This window comes from Kwoniella bestiolae, chromosome 5 (assembly GCF_000512585.2).
Source record: "Kwoniella bestiolae CBS 10118 chromosome 5, complete sequence".
NCBI lineage: Eukaryota > Fungi > Basidiomycota > Tremellomycetes > Tremellales > Cryptococcaceae > Kwoniella > Kwoniella bestiolae.
Window position 1 is genome coordinate 1,133,756 of NC_089245.1, and position 22,825 is coordinate 1,156,580.

The 22,825-nt window shown below is 47.5% G+C and overlaps 8 protein-coding genes across 8 annotated transcripts; 5 read left to right on the plus strand and 3 right to left on the minus strand.

Annotated features, from left to right (window-relative positions):
• Window positions 1-1,496: 1,496 nt before the first annotated feature.
• I302_106809 (uncharacterized protein) lies at window positions 1,497-1,970 on the plus strand (the record flags this gene model as incomplete). The annotated part of the gene is made up of 1 exon (XM_019192538.1): window positions 1,497-1,970. The coding sequence occupies one exon, from the start codon at window positions 1,497-1,499 to the stop codon at window positions 1,968-1,970; it is 474 nt and encodes a 157-aa protein (XP_019045535.1).
• Window positions 1,971-2,679: 709 nt separating this feature from the next.
• I302_106810 (uncharacterized protein) lies at window positions 2,680-3,303 on the plus strand (the record flags this gene model as incomplete). Its single annotated transcript, XM_019192537.1, has 1 exon — window positions 2,680-3,303. The coding sequence occupies one exon, from the start codon at window positions 2,680-2,682 to the stop codon at window positions 3,301-3,303; it is 624 nt and encodes a 207-aa protein (XP_019045534.1).
• Window positions 3,304-3,849: 546 nt separating this feature from the next.
• Window positions 3,850-4,482, plus strand: I302_106811 (uncharacterized protein; the record flags this gene model as incomplete). Its single annotated transcript, XM_019192536.1, has 1 exon — window positions 3,850-4,482. The coding sequence occupies one exon, from the start codon at window positions 3,850-3,852 to the stop codon at window positions 4,480-4,482; it is 633 nt and encodes a 210-aa protein (XP_019045533.1).
• Window positions 4,483-5,672: 1,190 nt separating this feature from the next.
• On the plus strand, window positions 5,673-8,749 carry I302_106812 (uncharacterized protein; the record flags this gene model as incomplete). Its single annotated transcript, XM_019192535.1, has 8 exons — window positions 5,673-5,696; window positions 5,816-6,316; window positions 6,392-6,595; window positions 6,650-6,710; window positions 6,763-6,920; window positions 6,980-7,214; window positions 7,278-8,371; window positions 8,474-8,749. 8 exons carry the CDS (start codon window positions 5,673-5,675, stop codon window positions 8,747-8,749), a joined length of 2,553 nt encoding a protein of 850 aa, XP_019045532.1.
• A 310-nt stretch (window positions 8,750-9,059) lies between these two features.
• Window positions 9,060-10,725, minus strand: I302_106813 (uncharacterized protein; the record flags this gene model as incomplete). The annotated part of the gene is made up of 6 exons (XM_019192534.1): window positions 9,060-9,222; window positions 9,363-9,425; window positions 9,504-9,584; window positions 9,657-9,704; window positions 9,784-10,463; window positions 10,648-10,725. 6 exons carry the CDS (start codon window positions 10,723-10,725, stop codon window positions 9,060-9,062), a joined length of 1,113 nt encoding a protein of 370 aa, XP_019045531.1.
• A 267-nt stretch (window positions 10,726-10,992) lies between these two features.
• Window positions 10,993-12,615, plus strand: I302_106814 (uncharacterized protein; the record flags this gene model as incomplete). The annotated part of the gene is made up of 8 exons (XM_065870335.1): window positions 10,993-11,015; window positions 11,070-11,245; window positions 11,311-11,337; window positions 11,407-11,592; window positions 11,651-11,745; window positions 11,818-11,864; window positions 11,943-12,029; window positions 12,090-12,615. 8 exons carry the CDS (start codon window positions 10,993-10,995, stop codon window positions 12,613-12,615), a joined length of 1,167 nt encoding a protein of 388 aa, XP_065726407.1.
• Window positions 12,616-12,913: 298 nt separating this feature from the next.
• Window positions 12,914-17,398, minus strand: I302_106815 (uncharacterized protein; the record flags this gene model as incomplete). The annotated part of the gene is made up of 5 exons (XM_019192532.1): window positions 12,914-12,994; window positions 13,063-13,590; window positions 13,647-15,853; window positions 15,905-16,210; window positions 16,261-17,398. The coding sequence occupies 5 exons, from the start codon at window positions 17,396-17,398 to the stop codon at window positions 12,914-12,916; spliced, it is 4,260 nt and encodes a 1,419-aa protein (XP_019045529.1).
• A 4,447-nt stretch (window positions 17,399-21,845) lies between these two features.
• I302_106816 (uncharacterized protein) lies at window positions 21,846-22,212 on the minus strand (the record flags this gene model as incomplete). The annotated part of the gene is made up of 2 exons (XM_019192531.1): window positions 21,846-22,080; window positions 22,184-22,212. The coding sequence occupies 2 exons, from the start codon at window positions 22,210-22,212 to the stop codon at window positions 21,846-21,848; spliced, it is 264 nt and encodes an 87-aa protein (XP_019045528.1).
• Window positions 22,213-22,825: the final 613 nt, after the last annotated feature.

The following is a 22,825-nucleotide window of genomic DNA, read 5'->3' on the forward strand; positions in this document are numbered from 1 at the left end:
GCTGCTACCTCCTATAAGCTGAGAGAGGAGAGTGCGCGGGGCGGTCAGTGCTTTGTCGATGATGGTACCTCTTGAACGGATGAGATGGGATGGGATGGGGATCCAGCGAGGGAACTAAGAGAGAAACTCGATTCAAGCTAATTTGCGTATGATGTTTCACCTGATTAGCTGTCCAGCTGGTACGTAAACGTAGATCACAACGTCAACAACTCACCACCTATATCTCTCATGCATCCATCCAGCAGCCTGTCATGGGTTCTCGCTTCGTCTCTCTATCACGTATCGTATGGTGGTGAATGCTGAAACACACACAACACACACAAAAATTGAAGGTTTGTGCTTTTGACGCTTGTTGGTTGATGCTGATTGAATGGCTGTAGGCTGTAGCTGATGATTCCGGCAATGCAATGTTGGTTGATCCACTTGCCTGGCCCCGTTCCGTGAAAGGCAGTAGAGTACTCGTATGATTATCTATGAATCTATAATGGTGATGATAGCGACTCAACCGTGGTATCTATCTACGATCATGTCCACAGACAAGACGAGAGAGAACAATACCAAGCACAAGCACAAGCACAAGCACGAAGCACGAGGGAGAGATGGGATGGTCTGGTTTTTTAAGGTGTGGTGTGATGTGTGAGGATGTTCTCTATTGTCTATTAGGAAATTACTCCTATTAGACCCTGAATCGTGGTTTGTTTACCCTGGTTCCTCGATTGTTTAATTGTCAATTGGCAGAAAAGGGGGATTTTCGCTTTTCGGGCTTAGCTTTCTTTGGCTCAAGCTTGATCACTCTCCATCTCAGCTGAAGTAACGTGGATGTCATGAAAGAATGGTGTCCCTCGCTGATTCAGAGCGATCGATGGTTGAACAAGCATAGATACCTGCAAGAACACGCTGAGGAGTATAACATGTAGCAAAACAAAACAAGTAAATCAAGGCTTGTCTGCCTGTACGAATATACTACAGATAGGGGAAATTATCACTTGGGGTCTCCAAGGCATACTGCATGTAGTCTGTGTTCAAACCCCATCTTGCTGTCACACTGCTCTGACAAACGGCAACAAATTTCGAGTTCAGCGTCGCCCAATGAAAGGATTCTTAAGGCTTTTCAACAAGGGATTGTAATTTCAGATCACGAAGATGATATGCTTTTGTGCTAAGAGGCTGATATTCTCGTTCCCAGACCCGACCCTCTGTTGCCATGCGTCCAAGTAGTCGTGTAAGTGACCTTCTGATAGACCGAAGTGAAACCGATGACCGATGTGGAAGAGGGCCACGTCAGAGACGCGGTGTCGTATTGGGGGGACATCGAGTCATGTTCGACAATCCTTTCATCTTGTCGGATGTTCTACCGTGTTTTGACAAAGGACCGACCTCCCCGAGCGATATTTATAAGCACATATATAAGTTGTCAATGTGTGATGACCTACTAATCATTGCAGACGGAACTTATTCGATTACGCTAACACCAGCCGACCGGATTCCAAACCATCATGTCATCTTCGTCCAAAACCACCACTTCCAGAACCGTTCCAAGGCTCCTCCCTTCCACCAGCCAGCTCGGTCTCATGAACGGTACTCGATTTACACCAACCATAGGTAGTGTGAATGAAAGCTTCTCGATGTACATAGCAGCCGCAAGGGAGCGAAGGGCAGCTGCTTTGGTATCAATGGAAATAGCCAAGTTGTTGGGGGCGTTGGAAGGAGAGGCGGTTGGGGTCGACACGTCTATCGGTCATGCTTTCCGAATCAACACGCGTATTCCAAAGCCAGATGACTCTGGAGATGAAAGTATCTTCAGGGACACAGGAAAAGAAGGAGATCTGAATTATGAGGACCCGTCTTTGATGCCTGATCGATCGTTCATATCGAAGCAAGGGCCCAGGTTCGTCGTTAAGAGGGATGGTGTTTGCCGGGATACGCTGAAAGCAGCGCTGGACGCGGAGAAGTCTGATAAAGAATTGTAATTCAGCCGTCAACCACGGCGTGTGACTGGACACAGGGCAGGCCAGCACATTGGATATTAATTCATATACAGTACTGTATTTGCCTAGAAAACCGTAAGTTAGCGAAAGCATCCTGCACATCATAGCATATCATCTCCCTGTTCCCGATGATGTGAAGTGGCTCTTCCCATTTTATGCATCTGCACCACAGCTCACTTTGAAACCACTGAGCGTACTTTGTACTTGATTGCGCCCTCGTAGGGTCCATCCATGGCGGTACGTTAAAGCATCGTCGAGTGGCGAGCGACGGGGGAGCTGTGTGGGTCTTCCATCGTTTCGTACATCGCACAAGTCATAACACAGAGGATCCTCGCTTGCATTCCATCCTTTGTGCCAGTCCATCGAGGTCCCGTATCATCATGCGAGTACAAATCAGTTCGGGACTGCCTCGCCAGGAGATGTTCTCTTCGACCACTTGAATGCCTTCCATTCTGACACCTGACGCTCTTGGGGCTGTTCAAATCCTTTGTCAAAACCTCGAGTCAGGTTGCAAGGATCCACACAAACGACTTCGAATTGGCCTTGAAACGAAAGTGAGGCTGCTCCCCCTCGACCTACAAGTACATATAAACACACACCCACAAAGCGTTGTGCAATTGTCATTGTAACATACAGTACGATTACCCAAAACTGTTTGTTTAACGTACTACAGTACTGTACATCTCGCAAAATGTCATTTCCTAACTCCCACAACACCCATTCAAATCGATATCCAACCTCAAGCGGGAACGACGACCCACTCGGTATCCGAGGAGTTGACAATAGCTTCATCCGACTTGGTGGCGGCACCTCTGCCCGGGGCTCTACCAATTTCAAAAGACAGTTCGACATGAATGATATTCTAGCGGGAGGTCATTTCCCGCCTTTAGTACCGAAAAGCGGAGCCGCTCGTTTCCTGGGGGAGACTTACGGAGTACCTTCCGGCTCCAAGGCCACTTCCAACTCGCGTGCATCCTCTAAGGCATCAGCGACCTCGAAGAATACCAAGCCAGCATCGGGAGGGGCAAAGGGGAGTGACGCGATTGGGGACTCTAAATGGCGAGATCCCCGCGATCTCAACTTCCCAGAGGGGTTCCAATCCGTTGGTACGCAGGGAGACAGGTTCTACGTGGACGCGCATGGTAGATTCATTTTGCGTGAATTGACGGATGCAGAGAAAGCGACAGGTACCACTCGCCGGGGTCGAGAGACATATGGCACCAAGTTTGGAAGGGGGACTATCGAGATTATCAATAGGGATTACTTGAGCATGGGCGATAGGTCGGGGGGAATTAGTCCTGATACGCCTTGGTGAGGGATATGAGACTTTCGTCAGAGCTTAGGCGTACCGTCGATGCATTTTTGATCTCACTGCCACTGTGGCCATCCGTGTGGGCTCGAGAGCAGACAACTACGTGTGTATGATGTTGAGCTTGAGCGACAGGCACAATACAGTCTCACCTGCGCCACTCGTTCTGCGCCCCGCACTGAAAGATCAACAGCAGTACCTCTGTTCGTGACGATACAGTACACATTGAACTTCCGCTTGGTATGCTATGTGTGGCAGCATGAAAGGATACCATGAAAGGTCTTCTTGTAAGATGGCCATGGCCTTGTATCGTCCAGTCATTTTGCTTCAGCGGTGTTAGATGTTGAGGTCGGCCGCTCTTTCAGCAATGCAAACAGTTCTATTCGAACGACAGATCAGCTTCACGCTTTGATCGATCCTGAGATTTACATCCACAACTAAGGGGGGTCAGGCAACTTGGATAAACCAGGTGGAACATTTTGAAGCAGGAGGAAGTTTACTCATTCTCCGTACAATAAAACCCCTACACCCCTGCCCTTGTCTAGTCCCACGATGAATACACAAACCACCGACGACGCCTCGGCTGCTAACGAAGATAGCTCAGCCCCCGTCGACGGTACCGATCAACGTACAGATAGTTTACAAGAAGAGGACGAAGACATACCGTTGATTTACTCGTGTGACCCTGATCAGAGATTGCCACTGCTCAACTTCTCATCGGAAGTACCTACCACTCCATCGGGTGGTCGAGTCAGATCGTTCGTATGTACCTCTGAAGGTCCAGTATTTCTTTATCGACCCTTGGCTCCCCCTCCCACATGGACCGAAATTGATACTCGCCAGAGAAGATCCGCGGGCTTTGAGACCACTTCTGCCGTAAACGAGCTGACCAGTGATAAATCCCAAGCCAAACCAAAGGAGATAGATTGGAGCAGATTTGATATCTCTTCAGAGAAACTCAGAGAGTTCGGATACGACCTCCAGGGCCAATTCGTGGTTATCGATCAAAATGCGAGGCGCACCGAGTCACTAGTCCAGGAGGTGCTTGAGAGTTTGGATCCGAGGGAAATAGGAGACGCGCAGTGGATAAATCATGAGATCTATGGAAGGATCAATTTCGGGGATAGGTGGAGATGGAAGTTCCAGAATGTAAGTCAACTTACAGCACCCTCCGATTTGTCTTAGTGGTAAATTGATCGATTGACGGTTGGAAAGACAGTCATCTAATGGAAGGTTGGAGGAAACGACAACCACCGGAGAGTCTTGGGAGACGACATAAAAGCAACATGGATCAGCGAGCTCTAGAGAAATCTTCTTTGTCGATGTCAGACTATGCTGTGTTCGGATCGCACTTGTGATATGCCGCGTTGGCTAGCCAAAGCTACCTCTGTCCAATTACCATATCGAGGCACAAGAGTAGGAAGATAACCACAGTGTGGAAACGGATCACATACTGTATGCATGAGAACGTCTTCCCAATTTGGTCTTCAATATTTGCTGCTTCTCGTGGCATGCAGTATCGGCTATCCGAACGGTTGATTGTGGTCATGACAGCATCCCTTAAAAATCATGTTTCTTCAGCTGTGCCTGAGACGAGAATTCAAGCTGAGACGCACGTTTATGGTCGTCTGACAAGATGATCAAATCACAACTCTTTGCTGTAGTCAATGTCCATACCATATGTATGCTCAGCGAGCTAAGCTGCATGAAGAAGAGTAGCTGTCTCGCGAAAACAAGTGCAGGTGGACGCACAGACAATTGGCTCCAGTCAATCTGGCAACAAGAGATACAAACGGATCCCATTTTGCTGGGCTCGTACCAAAACTCCCCTTGCGTCATCATCGGACACACAAAACTACCGTACACACGTGTGTAAAACCGTCCAATTAATTCTGCATCAATCTCATTTTCATACATCATCAAATCTATAATTCATTCTGGCTCATCATCATCGCTTCCCGGTATAGTCGCTCTCTCCCTCATTATCACTATAACTGTATACTTGTACTTGTTCAAACTGTACACAGTCACCCACACAGATACATACACACGACATCAAATCGTTCTTCTTCTTCTTCCTCTTATCGTAATCTCAACTTTTGAGTTTTCACCACACATTGGGCACGTACGACGTCTGATTTCCCTCTCTTCATTCTTCAGCTGGTCCTAGTCCCACGTGCTCGCTGCCTTTGATATTGTGCACAGATCTCTCTTCCCCCCTCCCTCCTTCACACACTCAACTCGTCATAACCCTCTTTTACTTCTAACTCGTTGCACTTTGATCCATCTCTTTCTTTTTCACTTTTCGCTTTCAAGCCAAAATATCAAGCACTAGCATATCCGTATCGGATCCAAGTGGATAGACACAAGACAACATGAAGTTTGGTAGACGGATCAAGGTGAGCACATCGGTATTCTTTCTTCTCCCCTTCTCCCCTTCTCCCCTCTCCTTACCTATCGTCGTCACCTTGCAATTGTATTCGAGCCCTCTCACTCATCGCTGACCTTATCTAAACAGGACTCAAGGTACTCTGAATGGGCAGACCAGTATATCGACTACAGTGGTCTCAAGAAACAGATCAAATCAAACCTACCGTGGAACGATATCGCCGAAGCCGATTTTGTTCAGTCGCTCAAGAATGAATTGGCCAAATGCGAAAAGTTCCAGAGGGAGAAATCGGAAGAGTTGATGTCGAAGATCACAACTTTGGAGAAAGAAGTTGTGGGCCTAGTGGAGAAAGCTGGACTGCAAGGATCAGAAGATGCTTCTGATGATGAGGGGGAAGAGAGGACTCCAGGGGATGTAGAACGACATGTGGAGAGTCATAGGGATGATGATGCTGGAAGTGACGATGATGATGACGATGATGCCTCGTCGGATATCTCTGTGGATGCTATCGAAGAGAGGTTCAGGGAGCTGGAAGAGGAGGTTGCGGTGCTGGTTGCGGATGTTCATGATCTGGCGCTGTTCACCAAGTTGAACTTTACTGGTTTTATCAAGATCGTCAAGAAGCATGATGTGAGTTCAAGTTTACCTTCGCTTTTTCGATTGATCACAAGGGAAACAGATTGAACTGACGGTTTCTTCTCGCAGAAACTCACCGGATTTTCACTCAAACCGACTTTCAATAAAGAGTTCCTCGAAAGACACCCATTCTACAGGATGAACTATGACCCTCTCATTGTCAAGCTCTCTAAACTCTTCGATCTGGTCAGAACGAGAGGTCATCCCGTTGAAGGTGATTCTTCTGCTGGTGGAAGTCAAAACGCTTTCGTGAGAAGTACCACCAAGTACTGGGTGAGCTAGATAACTCTTATGTTCATCCAGTAACAAGCTGACATGTCTACATAGGTTCACGACGAGAATATCGTCCCTCTCAAATTGGCTATTATGAAGCATCTTCCCGTACTTGGTGGGCCACAGTGTATTGGATTGATACGAATCAAAGCTAATGTTCCGCGCAGTGTTCGATCCAAACAAGGAGTTCTCCAAAGCCGACTCTGCCATCACTTCCATCTACTTTGATAACGAGGATCTCGAGCTCTACCTTGGTCGATTGGAGAAGACCGAGGGTGCCGAAGCTATCCGAATGAGATGGTATGGTGATGTAACTGGAATCACCGTGAGTTGATTCATTGGCCTCGATGGTAATCGTCAACTGACCGTACCTGGGTCGTGCAGATCTTCGTCGAACGAAAGACACACAGGGAAGACTGGACCGGTGAAAAATCGGTCAAAGAGCGATTCACCATCAAGGAAGATAAGATGAATGCATTCTTGGCTGGTCACTATACCATGGATGACGAGTTTGACGCATTGGTGAAGAAGGGTAAAAAGACTGAGAAGGAGGTGGAAGGGATGAAGCAACTTGCCAATGAAGTTCAATATGCGATCATCACTAGAAAGCTCAGACCTGGTGAGTGTGAATAATTCTGTCGTGTGAGATGAGATCCAAGCTAATCTCGCCTGCGGTTACCAGTCATGAGAACGTTCTACAACCGTACCGCCTTCCAGCTTCCCGGAAACGCTACAGTGCGAATCTCGCTTGATACCGAATTGACAATGGTCCGAGAAGACGATTTCGACGGTCACGACAGGACCAACCGTAATTGGCGGAGAACCGATCTGGGGATTGACCATCCTTTCCCCACCATCGCTCCATCCGAGAAAGAGCTCTTCCCATACGGTGTCCTGGAAGTGAAACTCGCTACAAAGGTCGGCGAAGAACCTCCTCAATGGATCAGAGATCTGATCAACAGTCACTTGGTCGAAGCTGTCCCTAAATTCTCTAAATTCATCCATGGATGTGCATCTCTCCTACCCGAGAGAGTAGACTTGGTACCATTCTGGCTACCTCAAATGGACCAAGATATCCGAAAGCCCGTATCTGCCAAATCTAGAGTATTGATCGAACGACCTCATTCCAACGCTCACTCCTCTGCGTCAGCTACCACCTCCGCTATCCATTCTCCCGCTAGGTCAAGTCAACCGTCATACCATGAACCTGTATCTGAGGGAGAGGAAGATGAAGAATTTATGATTCAAATTGCGAAGAACGAGGATGAACATCTCAGATTACCTCCCGGTGCAGCTGCCGAAGCTAGAGCAGCGAGGGATTTCAGAGAAAAGAAACTGAGGGATGAAGCTCATCTGAAAGCGAACCCTACCTCCAAACCCTCTTCCTCTTCCAAAGTCAACGGTAATGGAAATGAACATGAAGAGATCGATGGTCTACCGCGAAGAAACAGTTCAAACAAGTATGATCCCTCTTTGCGGATCGACCCGTTAGCTTCGTCAGATAGGTTCGACAAGAACGTTTCGCTATTGGATGCGAAATCGCTCAAGAAGCTAAACGAAGCTGTTGCTGCTAGAGGTGGTAAGCCCGGACAGGGACAACAGGAAGAAGTGGATTCAGAGGACGAACATGAGCATGACGTGGACGAGGAAGAGGATGAAAGTGGGAATCAAGTTATCTATGTGGATCAATTCAGAGCTCCACCCGGTAAACGTATTGCTGTACCTGTGAGAGTTGAGCCCAAGGTTGTGTTCGCAGCTGAGAGGACGTTTTTGAAGGTGAGTCGGGTTTAAATAATCTCATCTTGTCGTCGTCTTTTACTTCTCCCTCGTAAAATTATCTGCTGTATGACTATAGCTGACACTGATTATCTATTCTAGTGGTCCCACTTCGCCATCCTCTTATCGGGAGTCTCAATCGGTCTCCTGAATTTCATCGACCCCCGTGATTCCGTAGGGATGCTCTCTGCCCTGTTATTCACTCTGACTGCGTTGTTGGCTATAACATACAGTGGAGGGATGTACGTCTACAGGATCGTCAAGCTGAGGAAGAGGATGGCGATTGATTATCATGATAAATATGGTCCGACGTTGTTGTGTGCGGCGTTGGTGGGTAGTGTTTTGGTTAATCTCGTGTTGCGGTTAAGGGAGCTATAGGTTGTCTGGAAGTAAACGGAATGGGATACATGGGAGATGGGATAGTGAATTACTTTTCTTAGTAAACATATTTAGTCATTGCAGATATACCCTCATAATTATAGAATAGAAATGTATCAATTCGAATCAGACAATTCACTCAGTAATCTTCTTTTAGCCAAGTTTTGACCACAAATACGAGATACCTCTTCAACAATGTCTGACAACTCAATATGGCCACCAATATCCTTTCATATGAAATGCATTCAATCTAAATATCTACCCATGATAGGATTTCCTCACAGACAATGGATCTTCATTAAACTAAAACTTAAAGTCTCTTCAAGATAGCATCGGTCACATCGGTCGTAGAGGCTTTACCACCCAAATCAGGGGTGAGGTATTGACCTTCAGTCAAAATTGCATCGACAGCGGCGTTGATTCGGGCAGCGGGCTCGACGTAGCCCAAAGAAGAGAGGAGGAGGGCGGCGGATCTGAAGGCAAATAATGAATCAGCTATGATGTTTCATCTTGAGTCTTGAGAACAATGAGGAGAACCCCGATGTAGGAGATGAGGATAAGAGTGGTAGGGCATGCAAGGGGAATGAGAGACTGTATGGGCATGAGGACTCACCGGATGGAAGCAATTGGGTTGGCAATGTTTTGACCCTCGATATCAGGTGCTGAACCGTGGACGCTGGTCGTGCGGTTGATACATCAGCTTTACGAGTCCGTCAAGAGGAGAGGCTTCTATCACGAGAATATGTGTACTCACGGTTCACCCATCACGAAATCGTCACCTGCGTTGATGGATGGTACGAGACCCAATGAACCGACGAGAGCGGCGGCACCGTCGCTGCGGATGAGGGCATCAGCATGAGTCTCAACCGTCCATGTCGTAAACATCTCAACTTGGACGCAAACCTACGAGATGATATCTCCGTAAAGGTTGGGAGCAACGGCGACATCGAAGATTCTACGTAGACCAACAGTTTCAGCGTGACCCCCCATGTTGATGAAATCATTATAACATGCGCGACATCGCTGTCACTCACTCTGGCTCTCTGAACATTCTGTAAACCATCGAATCGACCAACTGTTCCTCCATCTTAACTCCATTGTACCTATCCGTACCCTCCTTGATAGCTCTTACGCTCTCTCGGAACAACCCATCAGTCACACTGAGCACATTAGACTTATGCACAATCGTAACCTTTGGTTCACCGCTCCACCAAACATCCTTTCCAGCCTGCTTGGCTTGTTCCCTCTCCTGACCCCTTCTCAAAGCAATTTCAAACGCCATCTTCCCGATTCTGGAACTTGCCCTGGAAGTGATCTGCCTAGTTGCAAGTGCGATCTTCGAACCATCGTCGTTGGTCTTGATCTCCTCTTTCTTGATGTAGAGACACTCGGTGTTCTCACGAACAATCACCATATCGCATTGATGGTATGATTTTTGGTTAGGAATGGGGACCGAGGAGACTGGTCGGACGTTCGCGTAGAGGTCCAGGTGTTTTCGCAAAGCGACGATGGGGGAGGAATAGCCCGCGACTTTGTGGGAGGGGGAGGACACGGAACCGAACATCGCGGCATCACATTCTTCCTTGAGGATCTTGACGGTCTCGTCAGGGAGGGCTTTACCATTGGCTTGGAACTCTTCCCATCCTGCTTTGAGGGGGATGAACGTGGGTTTGGGGATGGAGGAACCGAGGGCTTCGAGCACTCGTTGGGCGGCCTAGATCGAGCGTCGGAAGTATATTGTCAGTGAAGTGGACAGCAAGGCATATAATATGATCGTTCATAGATATCCCCTGTCCAGACCTGTTCGTATGAGGTCGATCAGGCAGATAAGATATGATATATAACCCCATATACGCGCTTGAAGATATCTGCAGCCACCAAAAGCAAGTCACACTCACAGGTAAAACCTCTTTACCAATCCCGTCGGCGGGGATCATACCCAATTTGAGAGCGGTTCTCTTGACAGCTGAAGCCATTTCGATGGGTTTCGAGGGAGGATGGATGATAGATGAGACTATTAAAGTAGAAGAGGAGGAATAAACAGGTTAAAAGTGTAATGAGGAAGTTGACTTTTTTGCTGGCTCGTTGGGCTTCGGTTTTTCCTAAATTTCGGCCGGATAAATAGCATTCATACATAGTGGAGGAAGATCACTGGAATGATACAGAGGTATCTTTACTCGTATCTCTTTCCTTTCTTTCCGTCAATCTCACCTGGAGAAGCTGAGCATACGCTAGAAGAGACCATGGAAGACGACGAACCACCTCAGTGAGATACCTCATAATTGATATATGAGCTAGGTGACAAGCTGACTGTGCCAAGATTGCTCGACGTCTCGTCCCCCGAAGCTGGACCTTCGAGCCCCACCCGAGACGCATATGATCGACCCAAGATACCTCTGACTCTCTTGACGGGGTATCTGGGTGCTGGTAAATCTACATTACTAGATTATATATTGAAGGAGGAACATGGATACAAGATAGCAGTCTGTATGAACGGTATGTCCCCTTTCCAGACGCTTCAAGGGGAAGGAGGTATTAGTCATGCTGATTCCTGGAGGTAGATTTTGGAGACACGACAGATATAGAAGGCACGTCCTATATGAAATCCACCTCCAATTTTCTGTTGGATATACTGATCGTGTGTATCTATTTTATAGCCAAATCATTAACCCTGTCCAACCCAACCTCACAAACCACCTCGACCGAGTTCCTATCCCTCCCTAATGGATGCCTGTGCTGCTCGTTCAAGGACATGGGCATAGCAGCCATAGAAGAGATGGTGGCGAACGCTCCGGGGGGGATAGACTGGGTAATGGTCGAGTTGACGGGTGTGGCTGATCCGGGTGAGCTGAGCAGCCATCAAGGTGGACTTGTGGCTGATACTCGTTTGAAAATCTGAAGGCCCTATCGTCCGTTCGTTCTGGGCAAACGAGGAGATGGGTGATCTGATATTGGATGGGGTTGTCTGCGTGGTGGATAGTAGGAATGTGCTCAAGGTGGGTGATTGATTGCTTCATCGCATATCGCATCGTAGCTCAAGTATTGACGGTATGATGATGCCATCATAGCAACTTGCCGAGCAGAGGGAAGGAGACGAAATCAACGAATGCCAGAAGTGAGCTATTTCAGAGACCAGTCATGCGCTTCGACATGGTATGTCATAGGGCTGACTGTAACGGATCTGACATCCTAGACAAGTAGCATGTGCCGACGTGATATTACTGAACAAGCTCGATCTAGTGACTCCAGAACAGATGAAAGAGGTCGAATCGACCATACGGTGCGTCACATACAACTCTCACAAACTCCTGAATCCGCTTAGATATTGATCATAACGCAGCACGATAAATCCCACCCTCCGAGTCCACCATACAACTCACTCCAAAGCCCCCTTATCAGAGCTATTCAACCTCCGTGCATTCTCCGACCCCACCGCTCTCACCACAACCTCTACCACAAAGCCGCAAGAGCAAAAGCACGATCATTCATCTGAGAATTGCTCTCATCCCTCCCACACCCCCACCCACACAAATGGAATATCCACGATCCTCATTCCCCTTCCTACGCTCTCGCAGAGGCAGTGGCTCAGATTGAACGAATTCCTCGAATCGGTCCTTTGGGATAATAAGTTCCCTGGGAGTAAGAAAGCTTGTCCTGAGATACTGAGGTCTAAGGGGTATATCAAGTTGGACGATGGGAGGGCGTATGTCTTGCAGGGGGTTGCAGACCTGTTCGAGCTTAAGGAGCTGTCCGAGAACCAGGACAAGGATGGGGGAGAAGGAGAAGGACAGGGGAAAGTAGTATTTATAGGTAAGAATGTTGGGGAGGAGATGAAATTTGCTTTGGAGGAGTTTGTAGGTATATGAGTCATGTATCACATATCATTGGTCAGCCTTCTGGATGAGACCGACTATAGCTCCAAGAGGAAGGACACACGAGGTAGTCAGTCGATGCGATCAATTAATCGCTGGAAGGCATGTGTCATCATCTAATCATTATTCATTCACAAGTGAATTGTCTCATATCTATCGTAAATCATATTGTACTTTTCTACCAAATCTGATACTGTACCATGCTATATTCCAAATCCCGAAGTATAGATACAATGAATCAACCAAACCACACTTCTATTCAGGCGACTCCCTCACTAGAAGGTAAACCCAATTATCTTTTCCTTGCCGAGTTGATAGCTCTGCACCACTGTATAGTATTCTCGTGCGACGCGCCATTGAAATAATATATCGACTATAATACAAACCATCAGCAACTATCATCAAAGGGGCAGAGCAGTAAGAGTGAAAGTGGTTATTCACCTTATTATCAACAACCCTCAACACATTACCATGGACGATACTAGCCGGTTCTCTGAGTGTAGCCATTCTCAAAACGTTAAACAGATCTACCATCCCTTCCCAGCCCTCGTTTCGTTGAGTGGCCAATACCATCAGATCAGAGCAGAGGACAAGCATTACCTGTCGATCTACCAATTCAGGCTTGATATATTCGACGGGGACCACCACCTTCGACGCGAGCGTAAGGGTCTGATCGTTATCGCCGTGAGTCATGGACGAATCAGTTTCGACAAATGCCGATGCCTTCTTGACAAGTCGAATGAGGGATAATGGTCCTTCCAAGATCAATCGTCGATGAGGTTGGACGAGAGGTGAAGGGCCGGATTTTGATATACGCTGTTGCCAGCTTAGTAATCGCAATCTTGAATCCGCTTCTCTCTTCTCTTCGTTCATGAGCGATGCGAGCGATGCGATCTCGTTAAGAGCGTCGTCCAACGTATCTCGAACACCGTCAGATCGAGGTGGAGTACACATTGCGAGATCCTCGAGCTGTACATAACACCGACAATCAGCGAAGATCAAGGTGAAACACACCGACGACTTACCAAAAGTTTATACCGTGGCACCCTCTGTATAGGCAACAGGAGATAACTCTCCAAGTTTATCTGCGAATGCTTGGGGTGTTCTTTACACCTCTTCAAGAACGTCTTGACCCGTTTCTTCTGACTCGAGGTCATTTGATTTCCAGATATGGGCACGCTGTCGGGTCCAGAAGACAATGAGGAAATCGCGCTCATTCCCACAGATACAGCCGCAGCTGAGATACCAGGTGAGGCACCTCCTTTAGCTGTGAATGCAGGGGTGTTTGGGGTCGAAGAAGGAGCAGACCAAGTCTTCATCCTTGATAGGGCGTTGTCAAAGTTGTTGATATACGTAGAATACTGTTTCATGTATGCGATGTAGGTCCTGAAGACCTCCCCGACGTGGTGAGCGGTCGAAGCTGACATTGAGCCTTCCTCATCGTCTTGACCTTCGAGTAAAGGTTTGACAGCTTTTTCCAAAGCGGGTAAAAAGTTGTCTCGGTGAATGCTCAGAATACTCTCTACACCGCCAAAGACGATCTTCCTCTCGGAAGCAGGAACGACAGTCTCATTCGACTTGTTGGGATTGATAGGTTGGCAAGATGGTCGAACGTAGATGGAAACCAATTCACCGAGACCTCTGACATAGGTTCGCTCGGTTTCGTATATCTCTCGAATGATCTTGGCTCTTTTCGATTTATCGTTTTTGAATTTCTTGCCGGATAAGGACGTCTGCTCGCACTCTTCACTCTCGACCACCGAGGTGGTACGGGAAGATTGGTTGTCCAATGTGGGTCGTCTAGCCCGTCGTACATCGGTGGAGAAGGTACTTTGACCGGCCATTCCAGACATGGGTGAACCGAGGTTATCGGAAGGAGCAGACGATGCGGCGCAGGAACTGTCTTGACCACTGACGACCTCGAACCCGCCATAGGGCTCTATTGGTGGTCGAGACAAATCGAACAGGTCGCGAAGATACGACTTGATGGATTCCAGTCCCTGAGCGTAGCGATCTTCCAAGATACCTGATGGAGATTCAACCAAAGGTCGAGAGTTCGAAGCGGTCATGGTGGCAATGGTAGCTTCGGATGTAGCCGAGGGTAAACGATCGAGACTATCGAAACCGGTGAGAGGGGGGATGAAGGGTGAAGTCAAAGGAATGGATATTTCGATGGATGGTGGTCCGAGATCGATGGGTAGAAAGCTTCTTCGCTTTCCACGGACGGGAGTGGTACCACCGGTATTGCTGTACAGAGAGGTGGAGGATGGGAGACCGGTGTTTGGCAAGGTGGCCGATGATACAGGTGGCGATTCAAGAGATATCTGTCCGAATTCGCCTGCTTCGGGACCTATCAAGCTTCTAGTTGGGAGGGTCATGGCGGATCTAGTCCCGTTGATGGTAGGACGCGAAGGTAGAGTAGGGATTGGATCGGTGTTGGTATGCTGGAGCTGTGGCATAGTCGGGGGAGGAGGCAGTGACTTTAGGTTGGCAGACGCCGAAGCGGTCATGGTGGCAGATTTATCTTTATCACCCTTGAGTCGGTGCATCGACATCTTTCGAAGGAATCCCCATTTACCAGTTTTCGTGGATGAGCTGGTGGACAAGCCGGGAGCAGCGAGTCGAGAGGCAGGCTGAGGCTGTTCATTCTGATAATTGCCCATAACACTCGCAGCTCGACGACCTTCACTCGAACCGAGACTTGCAAATTTACTTGCATTAGCTGGAGCAAGGTTGTTGGTCGGTAAAGGTGTATTGGTGAAAGTGGTCTGGGTAGGACTGTTGTTCTTGGAACCGAGCAGAGCACCAGCCGATCTCATCTTTCGAAGGGCTTTGGATTGCGTGGCATGCTCAGTGGGAGGTGCCGAATGTGGGTGGTCTTCCGCGATCGAATCCAGTTGGTAAACCGACTGAGCAGCGGAGTTTGGTGTGGTAGCCCAAGATTGGTCACCGATAGGGGAAGAAGAGCCGGGGATATCTCGAAGTGAGCTTGCGGTTAGCGAGCTTGTCAACGATGCCATGGATGGAGGCGACCGGATACCATTATTGATAGACAAGTGTCTGTGATGGGAGTTCTTTCGACTTGGTCCGGATGGTCTGGAAGGTCCAGCGAGGATAGGGGTGACGATGGGAATCCACTCCGCGGCGAAAGGGTTGTTGTCGACGCGAAGCATCTCGAGGTGGCCGAGCAAACAAAGCCAAGATGGTAACGACACAAGCTTGTTTCGACGGGCTACGAGGGATATAAGCAAGAAAGCTGCTTCGCGAACAGTGACAAACTCACCACACAAAGTATGCAATCCACCTAATTGCGCCAATTCTGCAGGCAAGCATTGTAATCCACAATCATCAACCGCCAATACTCTCAAGGCGATTAGATCTCCAACCCATGTGGGCACTTGGCGGAGTGGGTTTCCAGATATATTGAGCTCTTCGAGAGATGCACAATTGTGCAGTGATTCCGGTAAGAAAGTCAAGTCGTTATCAGAGATGTCGAGGACCACTAGAGACGGCGCGAGGATATCGAGTAGACTCGGCAAAAACGATATTATGTGGGAGCCACACGACGGGAGCAGTAAATGGGTTACGCCTATTTATCTGAATTAGTCATAGAAGGGCATAAGCCACGCAGCCACTTACCAGCAAAAGATCCAATCATATCGACAGTCAATGCACCAAAGCCTCCCATTGATTCAATCTTCTCCACATTCAATATATTCTCCCTTCCTTCATCTACCATAGCGATTGCTTCGGCTCTAGGTGGCTGTTGCCAAGGCGAGTTGTACACGTCAAAAGCATATGCAAAGGAATTATCAGGAGGCGGTATCCTGCTTGATGAAGGGCCAGAGTCAGTGGTCGAGCAAGAAGCAGTCGAAATTGATGACGAGGCTGAACCACTTCGCAGGCGATTCACCATATCCCTCTTCCACGGGCGGTGAGTGAATGAATGGGATGGAGAAAGAGGTGGATTGCTGGAAGGACTTTCCACCGGTGGATTGCGCTGAGGGAAGTCTGCGGAGATGCCCAGTCCTACATGTTCGACAGCTGAGGTGTAGTTGCTGGGTAGGTGAGGGAGAGGGGGTGGATGAGAATGGTATATCTGATCGGAATACCCATATCCTGAGTAAGCCCCTGAAGCCATTGAGCTTTCTGCAGAAGAGTAGGCATGAGATCGTCCAGCTGTTTGGCGGATTTTGACTTTTCCATCAACATCGTTTGACTCTGTTCTATATCCGTAGGTCACGCCCATGGAAGGGGTACTAGCAGTAGAATCTATCGTCGAGGTGGTGACAAAACTCAGAGTTGGTTCCCTTTCATCCATTCCTTCTTCGGTGTCGAATTCCGTAGCAGAATACGCATCCAGATCCACATCGAGTTGATGAGCTGGTTGGTCGTATCTTCCTGTATGAGGTGTGGGGTCTGTGTACTTTCTATAAGGCATATGAGGCTTTTCATTATCATTCTGAGCAGGGTATGCGCTGGCAGGGCGTCGAGTAGGTTGTATCCTCCTTGTTGGCATATTGGGTTCGTTAAAAATGATAGATGAGGATGGAGCGCTTCCAGCTCTTCGGTCGTGTGATTCGTCATCTTCGTTTACAGGCGGGGTGGGAGGAAGTTCGTGACGAGGGGGTGTAGGGTACGGACGCCAGCCGTGACTGGGTCCAGCGACTGGTTGTTCAGTCATCATGTTCTTCAAATCTTGATAGCTGCTTTGTCGTACAGGTGAATGTATGGATGGTGTGGGTGTAGGGGGTAAAGGCGTAGGCAGAGCAGGCATGTCGTCTATGGGTGGGTAATCCATTGGAGGGGGTGAGCGAGCGGTGGGGCGAGGGCGAGGGGAGGACATGATCCGTCGGCGAGGTGGGAAGGGATGATGGGTGATATAAGTTGGCGATTCCAGTTCGAAGGGGGAACCAAGACAGATGGTGGATGAGCGAGAGCGAGAGCGACGGTGAGGGTTGAGAGTTGTGTTTGAGCATGATGAGATGGTGGAAGAGCGGTACATGGTAGATGATATTGTCAGTCCAGCTGTCAACGATGAATGGAAGGAAGGAAAAGGGGGGGTAATCTCAAATTTTTGGGGTTGACTGATGTGCTCTATGATCAAACTCACGATCACTTGGATGTTGCCGTTGTGATGATGTTTCCTGTTGACAGCACAGGATACAGGATACAGGATACAGGATACAGGAATGGTTATTCAACTTTTCCACCTTGACACCTTGCTCACTGACAAATACCAATCAGTTTCAGGGATCCAAGTAGGAGGATGATGGGTGGTCCGAGCTGAAGATGGTATCAGCGGCAAGTCCAGATCTTTTCGAATGAAACAGCTCAAGAACCGAGCAAGAACAATCGGATCATTGATGACGATGAAGGTGTGGCGTAGAATCAACGACGTCAACAAGGTAAGAGAAGAAGACTAACCTGTTGCGTTGAAGAATATTCCAAACTGAGTAGATCAGATCAATATAAACAACATCAGCTAGCTGCGGACTCTTTGATATGTTGGCTCGGAGGTAGGAACCCTGTTGTCAGGTAACACTCACATATGCGCACAGACCAGATAACGAACAATGCTCTTGGTCCTCTAACCTATCTTCGTGAGGTGTCGTCAATCGTATACTTGGGATGCAGCTATGGTCGGTAGCAAAGGATATGGCGGAAAGGAGGATGGAGGATGGAAGGAGGGGGGTGTCGAGGGTTGGCGTGAGGAAGGTAGGTAGGTAGTATGAAGAGTGGGAAGGAAGGGACAATTGCAATCACGACCGTCGTGTCGTCAGCTTTGGCTTTGGTCTACACTGTAGTCTAAGGATGATGACATGGTAAGAGATGGAGATGGGAGGCTGAGATGTTTTGGAGAGTGGATGGTTTGGGCTAAATTGGAATAGAGGTACCCCGATGCACAAGGTACGCTACAGATGCAAGTGAATGGATGATGGATGAATGAGAGAGAGATACAAGACAAACTTTGATCCAAGACTCACATATCTGAATGGAAAGAAAACCCTTTTTCTCTTCTCCTATTCCAATAAAGATGCACAAGTCACCCGTAGATCCCTTTGATGTCTAGGTCCAATCCCAGTCCACTTTCCGTGCGTTCTCTCCTTGCTAATGTATTCTTCCTTCCAGGAGAAATCTAATTTACTATCCTCGACTTCTTTTGACTGTCCGTTGATGTTGACGGAAGGAAGAATGATAATGAAAATTGCACTGGATCCAGCAATGATGGAAACTGCGATTGGAATGACGTCCGAATACCAAAGTTTCGTTTGTTGGAAAAGGAATTACAGTATTCTCGTTAGATTACAATGGATTCGGTTGTAATGGGAATTCTGCCTTCTTCTAAACGTGAAATTCTAGACTTGTAATCTAGTGCCGATTAGACTGCGATACGATATCTTATATGATTGAACTGATGGTACAGCACAAGATTAGGAAACCTGATCCAGGATGGAATGTTGCTCCCTAAAGGTTTGAATGTGAATTAAGGGATTGATGGGTTGAGATATCCGAGTGGGTGAGTTGTGATTTTGACGTGGAGAAGATCGGATGTGGATGTCGAGACAAACTACTTTTATACGATGATGATATGTTGGGGAAGAATGATGTCGTCGTCGTTGTTGACCCCAATGTTCTGGTTGGTATGCAGTACGCAATTGCGTTACCAATACTAGTACCAGTGGTTTGGATGGATGAAGATGAGCAAGGATGAGCGAGGATGAAAATGATGTGTGTAACGTAAAGAACCCCAGATTAGATCAAATGAGGGTTTTTTATCGTTTTATCGCGTGTTTGGTTTGGCTGGGATAACACGCGTGAAGGAGGGATGAGGGATGATCACCTGTCACCCTCTACACGTTGTCAATTGATGAATTACTCCGAAATGACTACTGTAAACAAAGCAAACACGGGAAGAGCGGGATAGAGCATGAGTAGGAAGTAAACAAAGCATGTATGTAGATCAGACCAGGTAGGGCATAAACAACATCATCAACATCAGCATCAACCTCAACCTCTTGTCATTGAAAACATCAACTCTTCACTCACCCACATATGGATGTACGAATCCCTCTCTCCTAGATATGGGGTGTGTACATAAATGAACGAATGATGACGATGTTTCACAGCAAGTACCTCGTAACTTTCAACGCCACTAGACAGAGTAGTATGTACCTCGTGAGCTCGGAGGTCGGGAACTTTGTAGGGTCCGTAGATTACATACCTCGATGGATGGGATGGCGTTGCCGGTCAATTCGAGAATTCGTACTCCGCTAGTGTAACTTATATGTATATAGATATCTGTACCTGCGAAAGTGAGACCTGGTGTGAGAAGAGTCAACGGTACATGCATGAGATATTTGTATCTTGATGTGCCATCGTTGATAAGCATAGACATAAACAATTGGAAGAAAAAGAAGAAGGTGGGTGAGGATGACATGACCGAATAGAGGAACCGATCAAGCATCCCAATACATCCACTTACGACTCCCTTCGATATATCGAGAAGGGCACAGAAGAAGATAAACAAGCATACACTAACAAGCGGAATCCAACTCACCACTTTCTTTCTAGGGATATTGTAAGACCCTCACCTTCGATCCGATTACTGACGATCAAGATGACCTTGATCTGAAATAAGGTTGGATGAGAAGATGAAAGAATCAGGATAAGAGTTATCAGGAAGCTTACGAACCCATCTTATTCCTTTCATGTTCATCGCATTTCATTTTCGACCAGCGCAATGACCAAATGTTTCGGTGGTAACATAAACAATTGGGACTACTAGTAGCACGAAGGTATACCATTACCGCACCTACCAATCAACCTGATAACCTTTGCCCCACTCGACCTGTCCTTTCAGTGGAGCCATTGACAAAGGAACAAAAACAAGAAGAGAAGAAGGAGCACAGACTTCATACCCTCGAATCTCGAACGCGGCCTGTTTGTCTGTGCGATGTTGCATCCACACGATCAATGATCACTTTATAATACCCACACAGACACACATACACACACCGGAATGACAGGCGATGCGATGCTTCAGATACAAATACACGTTTCATACCAGTTCTGCATGTATCGTACACAGAGAGATCGAGGGCTGTGCTGCGTCGTCGCTGACCTGGCAGATCCTCTCTTCTACCTCGGTCACGACATCCAGCAAGGATGTACTTCTGGCAGGTCATGATGTTTGAATGATGATACATAATGATCGAAGGGGGCGAGGGGGGTTGAGAAAGATACATCATGGTCGGCCGAAATGCTTTACACACTATATACTCTCAAGAACCTTCACGAAATGAGGCGACAAGGGGATGGTCCAATCCGAACAGATCCTGTCGATACACTGATTCGATAGACGACCGGATGGCTACAAAGCTACAGATGCTGAGGGCAAGTCAACGGTATAAGTTATGTGCTTTTGTGATACAATCACTCTCGTTCTTCCCCACTTACACTATCTATCCGGGTCATACTCATTTCTGATCCGGCTTAGGAATTGCGATAGCAGGTTCAGGTTTGGGTTTCGCAATGGTAGGATCGGGTTTGGGTGTCGAAGTGGTTCCTACAGCAGAGTTGGTAGTGGAAGAGCACGACATAATTGGTATGAGTAAAGAAATCCAAATGAAGCGTTGATTCGAATGCGTTCTGACGATGCGTCGTATCTCTGACAGTGATGTGAATGTAATTCATTTTCGACTGTTTCTTATGTATATGCATAATCTCATATTTTCAGGAGAGGGATCATGAGAGTAGGTCCTGATTGATCCGAAAGAACACCAACATTGAGTGAAGAATCAAGAACTGAAAGACGATTTTGGCGAAAGCAAGATTGAAACACGACTTTTCAACGACCATGTCTCCACCTTGTCTCTCGAGTCAGATTTCGATAATTGTTAAGCTCCGACATCAGATTGTGTGTGTGTGCTCGTATTTTCATATGAGATGCATTCGTCATGCATAAATGCTATGCCTAAGTGATAACATAACAATCATAAACATCCGTATTGTGCGACCAGCGTACGAAAACTACCTTTAATGGAATGGGGTATAATCTCTCATGCTACTTTGGGTATATCGTTCTTGTCCTACAATGTTGATGGCCCACCTCTATTCGCGTGATGATGGGTATGACGAATCAATGATAAACTGTATTTGACCTACCCACACCCATCAGCATATCATCTAAATATTCGATGGTGGTACAGCACCGCGGCAACTCACGGCATATACCTCGAATATGGATTCGCGAAAGGATGACCGGGCGGTAATCCCCTATTCTCGAAGGACTGCGTGGGGAACTGGTACGGACGGAGCTGCGGCGAGGTGTCCTGGTGGAGTTGGGGTGGGATGTGGTTGGAAGGTGGGTAGTGGTGTTGTTGTTGTTGGTGGAAGGTGGTAGAGTATGTGGGGTGTTGGGATGGGATGGGCACGGGTTGAGAGATCATTCTTGGGCTGTGGTACTCATCAATCAGTCATCAGCCAGATGGGAGTGGAGTCAGTCGTAGTAACTAATTGGATGAACCAGAATGTACTGAGGAGAGAGAGACCAACTCACTCTATATGTTTTGAAGATAAGCAGCCCATCTTGATTATCGTTGTTTTTATACTCCAAGTTGAATGCGATATACAATTGCACTGAGCGAAAGTTTTGTTCTGTCTCCTCGTCATATATCATAAATGAATTCGATACTTTGGGTGGCAAATGCTATACCCTCATCATCATCAACATATGAAACATAAGTGAGCTATCACCCCCAACCCCAATCCCCTTTGCTTCATCTTCACCATCAAATACACTCGCATCACCGTTTCATCGCCCTGGACCAGTGAGCTGAGAGTGAGCAGTATACCGTAATCGGATCTGATGGATTGTATCGTCTCATGTGTGTGTGTCAAAGAATGATCTGCATGTTTATATTTGAATCTCAGACATCCAAAGGACCTTCTCGTCGAAAAGGGGAGGTCAGAACTCTGTTCACCCTTTCCCCGGGCATCTGATACAGGGTGAGATGGATGAGCTGTCTGTGCGGTGATGGTGATGGCGATGGTGATAGCGGCATGTGCTATGTTCATCTAGCTTAGCGAAGTTGGTACGGTTGATAAACTAAGCTTATAAGGTAAGTAAGATGAGTAAATCGAACAGCCTCGTTATGGTAATCTGTGTGCCTTATCTACACACTTCACTGCCGCATCAAGA